General features: G+C 44.7%; 1 protein-coding gene across 1 annotated transcript; it reads left to right on the plus strand.

The window, feature by feature from the left end:
• The first annotated feature begins 666 nt into the window (after window positions 1-666).
• On the plus strand, window positions 667-6,169 carry LOC125506604. Its single transcript, XM_048671397.1, has 5 exons — window positions 667-754; window positions 848-904; window positions 1,018-1,020; window positions 1,182-1,235; window positions 5,476-6,169. Exons 1-5 carry the CDS (start codon window positions 667-669, stop codon window positions 6,069-6,071), a joined length of 798 nt encoding a protein of 265 aa, XP_048527354.1. The 3' UTR covers window positions 6,072-6,169.
• The last annotated feature ends 310 nt before the right edge of the window (window positions 6,170-6,479 follow it).

Consider the following 6,479-nt stretch of genomic DNA (forward strand, 5'->3'; position numbering starts at 1 on the left):
AAAACATGTCGCGAGGGTTATTTTTCAAAAAACCCTCAAGTTTCTCCTGACCAAACCCGCACTCCTCGTCATCCTCCTCCGACAGTATCCCTAGCTGTGCTGCTCCCCGCCGCCGTCGCTTCCCCGCTCCCCCGCCGCAGCTGCTCTGCTCCCCGCCGCGGCGGCTCCCCTGCTCCTCCACTCCCTCGCCGCAGCTGCCTCCTGCTCCGTCGCCGCTCGCTGCCTCCCCAAGCTCCCCCCTTCCTCATAAAAATCTTCGATTTCCGCCGCGCTGATGAGCTCGACGACGAGGCGTCGCGGCTGGCGTTGTAGGCGTCGGGCGCGACAGACCGAGGCGCTGCGGCGGGGCGGCTTCGGCCTGGAGTGCGGGCGCTACTGCAACGGCGAACCGGAGGAGAGGCTCCGGCAGTGGAGCCAGGCATGGCTTGGCGTCGCCAAGAAAATCTCGCCGCCTTCCCTTTCTTATTTCGCGCGCGCCATAACACTGGCGGCGGAGCTTTGACCTCGCCTCGCTGGAGGTTAATCCCCTCACTGTCCTTCCTCTCCTAAAAGCGCCCTAATCCCGGGCGGAGAGGACCTCAGCCGGCGCCTGGCGCGCCTCTCCATTTCCTTCTCTTGTTCACTCCGCGTCGGCTGCGGGCGAGACCTCCCAGTAGCACCGCAGCGATGTCGTCGGCGGCGGGGACACCATCGGACTGCGGAGGGGATAGGCCGTGGCAGTCATACCACACCGCCTACGCCAACGCCAAAGCTGGTAAAACTGCATTCCCCTCTTTCCTGTCTTAAGATTGCGCCGGTATGGTTTGAGCACTGGTATTTACAGTATTCTCTTATCACGTTGCATTAGGAATGGAGGGAGTTGACAAAGAGAAGGTGCAGAAGATGATCTATGAAATGAGCAAGGGTTCTAAATATTTCGAAAATGAGCAGAAGAAGGAGGCGATTACCAAACTTAAAATCAAGCATCTGGGCGCACAGTGTGCAAAGTTAACTGATAATGACATATCACATGTTCAGAAGGTACGAGGCAGCAATTTTCTGAACAATTGATCATAAACATCTGTACTGCCCTGTTATTATGCCCCAACATCTGTGTATTTATGCTTGTTCCCCCCAACCTAGTTGATGAACAATTCATCATAAACCTCAACTAAAATACAGCATGCTGTTTGTTTCTCCAGCATCTCCAAGTCCTACAGCCTGGGTCATCTCTGTCACCAACACATACAACCTGGGTATGAACCACTTACTGAATTTACTGAATCTTCTCTACTTCATCTTTACTAAATTTACTGAATGTGTGTATTCTCTGAACCACTTATTCTCTATCTACTGAATTTTGGAGTATATTCTTTGCAGTTGTTTCTGAGGATAACTGTTTATTGCCTGAAAGATAACACAGAACTGATCAAACATCTTGTAGGAGTAATTAACTAGTTATGTTACTCAAGGAAACCTTCCTCAGATTAACTTGTTTATTTGCAGTACTTCTCTCTGTCTCTAGAACAATTATTTAAACTGGAAAAGAGGAGGCAAGAGGGACCATGTCTAGCTGATGTCTGAGAGCCTAGTTGTAATACATTCATCTTACTGCAAACAAGAATATGAATGTCTGAAATGGTACCTTATGGTGCTCCCTTCGTTCAGAAAAATGGACGTCTGAAGATGCACGCACTCACCTTTTTGAAACTTTGATCATATGGAAACGATATGCTGAACGAAAATATCAACAGTGGTTTTACCAGCCATAATTATTCCTAGTTATATTTTGAATTTGGCTTCTGTAGCATGGTGTGATTGAAAACTGTAGTTTAAAATTTCAAATTGTAGACCATGAAAAGGAGGAAATAGGTAGCACTTGATCCAAAGGTCCTGATGTAGGTGTTGTGTGTTGAAACATGTTTCGGACTAGAGCAAAAAATCAAAAAAATCCTGATGATAAATTACATGTGATGTATGCATTGTGGACTGAAATCTGATCAACCTTTTTTTATTTACTCCAGTCAAAATAAGTGAATGGATACTGCTTGAGCATGGAGTATGATTAGACACACATGTATTGTATTCATGATCTGCTTGTGCTTGTAACTGACTTAGACACATGATTCAGACACACATGTATTCAGACACACATAGCAGGTCTGAAACCCCTAGGAAATCGTTTGCATATTGTCAACCTACTATGAAATGAGTAATAGCTGCATCTTCCATGATAGTAGTGTGGGCCTCCTAATTCAAATAACTAAAATTAATCCAAATCAATTCAAATAATTCAAATAAATCCAAATAACCCAAATTAATTCAAATAAATCCAAATAACCCAAATTAATTCAAATAATCCAAATTAATCCAGTTAATCTAAATAACCCAGATAATTCAATTAATCCAAATAACCCAAATTCCAATAAATTCCAACAAGGAGTTGATATACAAGGATTAGATAAGGCATACACAAGGGCATGACATAAGGGCCTCTTTGTCCCCTCTTGACACAAGATTACACAAGACATACACGAGGAGCACCTGACTACATGACATAACGGCCACTTTGTCCCCTCTTGACTACATTCTTTTCCTTTCTCTGGCCACTTCTTCCCTTCCCTTCCCTTTACTTTTGTTTCTTTTCCCTTCTCTAGCTAATTCTTTCCTTTCATTTTCTTTTCCTATTGCAATTTCCATTTCTTCTATAATGCCCCCAGTATCAACAACTACCCGACTGTCGCAATATACACCGGTTATTTCCATTCCAGCATTCTGAACGCGATCCTTGTGCAAGTGGGGCAACTTATATTGATTTCCTCCTTTGTCTTTCATAACTTCAAACATAACTGCTTCTAATGTGATAAAGCTTCTGTGCAACTTGTCGGGATTGTAGTTCTCGAATTCCTCTTCCACACCCTGTACCAGTTCCTGGATGTTTGTAGGTGACCTACAGTCGGCTAGAGACTGGAGAGAGTTATGGAAGCAGAGGTCCAAACAATTTAACTCAGGGCTATTTGGGGGCTGTTGTAGCAATCGGGTGTCAAGATCAGTTTGTTCCACAGCTTCTCAAAAAGCTACATCATTGGGAAGGACATGAGGCTTTGCATTGTCCTGTTGGATGAATATTGTTGCTCCCTCATCATCGTCAGGCCACTTATCCTGAATTGCCGGGATAACCTTATTGATTAGATAATCTCTGCACACAGGCCTGGTTACTTTCACCGATGTCAACACTTTTGTTCCCTTTGTTCTGTTTTGACTTGTCCGCTTCGCCTCGGTCTCTTCGACGAATGCTCAAATGCCGATCTTCCCATTGAATGTTATCTCCCCCTCATTGTTATATCGAGGCTTGGCAACAGCTGTTAGGAACATCGCCTTCCCAATGCTGTGAGTGTTTGACATGGTGCGCTTCGGTTCAGGTTCTCCTGGAAGTACATAGTAACTATTCTTCACTCTCGTCATGTCAAACCACTTCTCATCGATGTGAACCATATTTGTCATTGGTTTTAACATAGCCCGAGAAGTTGAGATCGAATTGTCATCGACCATGGACATACAAAATTTCAATCTCGCAAGCTTGTTCTCTAGCTTGAGGTGAGGCTTCACGGTGCTTGTGATGCGGTTGAGCTCATTCAACTGGAACCTCTTATGTAGGGTCGATCGGGCCACACCTAGAGACCGTGCCAGAGATCGAATTGTTCTTCTTTTATTCAGTGGGATTGTTGAGGTCCTCTCTAGATCTAGCTCCTTTCTCTTTTGGCCGGATCTTCCTGGCTTCTTGCTTGAGACATCTACTTCTTTTCCATCGGCAATTTGCTTTTTAGCCTGTTCCCAGATTCTTTCAACAGATCGTACACTTATGTCCAACAGGTTTGAGACTAGCAGCTTGTCGTCTGGTTGAACAGACCCATCTCTGAGCTTGATTACCAGCAAGGCAAAGCAAACACCATGCCTCTCCTTATCTGACAATTCTCTTCTCTTCTCTTGAAGTATCCAATTCATAACTTCATCCTCTTCCTCTTGAGCTGCATCCTCTTTCCCTTCATCTTCTTGAGGCATCCAATTCATATCTTCATCGTCTTCCTCTTGAGACATCAAGTTCAAATCCATAACTACATTCTCTGCCACTTGAGGTTCCTCCTCTTGAGGCATCAAATTCAAATTAATACCTTCATCGTCTTCCTCTTGAGGCATCATGTTCAAATCAATAGTTTCATGTTCTTCCTTTTGAGGCATCAAGTTCAAATCCATACTTATGTTTCCTGCCATCAATGACAAAAGATGAGTACACCATGGTACCATAACAAGAATATACACACACAAAATGAGTATGCAAGTCAAACAAGAAATAGGTGCCATGGCACCATTTCTAGTTTGGTTGCCACGGTAGCCAAACAAGAAATGCTGCCATGGCAGCCAAACACTTTGCTCTAACCATAACCATAAGCCATTTTTTATAGCCAAACACTTTGCTCTAAACACAATACAATTGGATGTAGTGTAGTGGTAATCACCAATGTTCATCCATATTTTGCATTTAAAAACTCAGATTTGAGTCTGGATCAACTCAGTTGTACTGTGTCAATATCCAACTCAGATTTTACTGTATGTATCTTAACTGAATTTTGACCATGTCTTGATCCTTTCTTGCTTGCTTGCTTCTTTTGGTGTGGATTTTACTCAAGGTTGGCTAGATTTTCCCACAAGGTGAGCTAGATTCCTGTGAATGTATTTACACAGATAGGCTCATAACTGAATTTTTTGTGCAGTAGTTTAACTGAATTCTAGGGAGTATCATGTTTACTGAAACATTTGCAAACACAGGTCATGGCAGCAAAACATCCATGCTGAGTATTCTTTGGAACCTTTTGCTTATGAATCTCTCTCCAGTAAAGATTCGCAGCTAGTAGTACAATTCTGTGTGGGTGCAAAAGTCTAACAACACTAGAACTAAACTGATTGATCTATACATGTGTAGGAGGAGCTAGATCCTTTTCTCCATGGGGAATTTTGTGTAGGTACTTAGACAAGTTAATTAGGGACCTCAGCTGAGAAGATCTACTCTAGTAAGTAAAACAGGGCAGAAGGATTACTTGCTTTGCAGTGAGTAAAATAGGGCACTTTTTGACAGTGAGTAAAACAGGGCACTTGCCTACACATGTCCTGCAGAGAGATTAAACAAAAAGTGCAAACATGTTCCAGCAGTACTCCAAATTTGATTTCTAGAACTAGAGTAATTCCAGCAGTACTCCAAATTTGCATATGATTAGTGACTGCATATGCTCATTGACATAACAGTTTCACAGTTAGCAAAGTATAGTGATTGCGTATGTTCAAAATTGGCTTATCTGCTCTAATTCCACAATGCTAGCAATAATTGATCTAGACAAACATTCAATTTCACCAGATGACTATCAGTTCACCATGAAAATTGACAGTAAATTTTACTGAAACCTGACATTTAAACTGAATTTTACCTTCTTCCTTCCTTAGGAACACGAGCTCTGGCGGCAACACAAGGAGCAGGCCAGAGAAGCACAGGGCAGCTGCTACTAGAGCTCTGCTGCTGCTGGTCAACACGAATATTGAGCTGCGGATCGATTTCACTCTGTATCAACAGAGGAGCACTGACAAGCGAGCTGCGGATCAATTTCACTCTGTATCAGCTGCAGGATCAGAGCGGAGTAGCAGAGGTAGAGCCGGAGGCCTCGGGGGTCGGGGGCGGGGATCGGAGGGCGTCGGCAGCAGAGGCGTCGCCCGCCACCACCACCTCAACCAGCCGGCGAGCCAAAGTGGACCAGCACGGCGGCAGTGAGCGGCGGAGTCGTGGGCGGAGTGGACCAGCGCGGCGGCGGTCGGTGGTGGAGGACCCGCTCGTCGGTGGCCGGCGGAGGACCCGCTCGTCGGTGGCCGGCGGAGATCCTCCTCCTGGGCGGGCGGCGGAGTCCTCGTGGACGGGCGGCGGAGATCCTTGTCGTGGGCAGCGGAGGTCTTGTTCGTGGGTGGGCTCGTCGGTGTCTCAGGAACTGCGGCGGCTGGCCGTGGCGACGCGGGCGACGGGAGGAGGGAGATGGGGGCTTAATTTCTAGAATTTTGAAAGTGGAAGGACTAAAATGCAAAAAATCAAATGTACTACCCGCGACATGTTTTTCGGGACGGAGGGAGTATATAATTTTGATTTCTGGAAGTGATACACTCAGGGAGCCATGTTCCCCTGGAAATAGTGCAAGTATCTTATCGTAAAATGACCTGATTATGATCAAGACTCTTTGGAAACCGGAAATGCCTCAAGTTGGTTGCTTCGTGTGTTCACTTATATAGTATTATCTGCCTAGTCTGAGAGTTACAATTTTCTCACACTCCCTTTGTTTGTAATCGTATAATCTTACTGTCACTGTTAACTTTCTAGATGCAGTATGCTGACAGCTCAACTAGGTTTTCTTATTTTGCCAAAAAAAAAGACAAACTGGGTTGTCTAAATTACTCATAAAGCAAAC

This window comes from Triticum urartu, chromosome 5 (assembly GCF_003073215.2).
Source record: "Triticum urartu cultivar G1812 chromosome 5, Tu2.1, whole genome shotgun sequence".
In the NCBI taxonomy this organism is placed as follows: domain Eukaryota; kingdom Viridiplantae; phylum Streptophyta; class Magnoliopsida; order Poales; family Poaceae; genus Triticum; species Triticum urartu.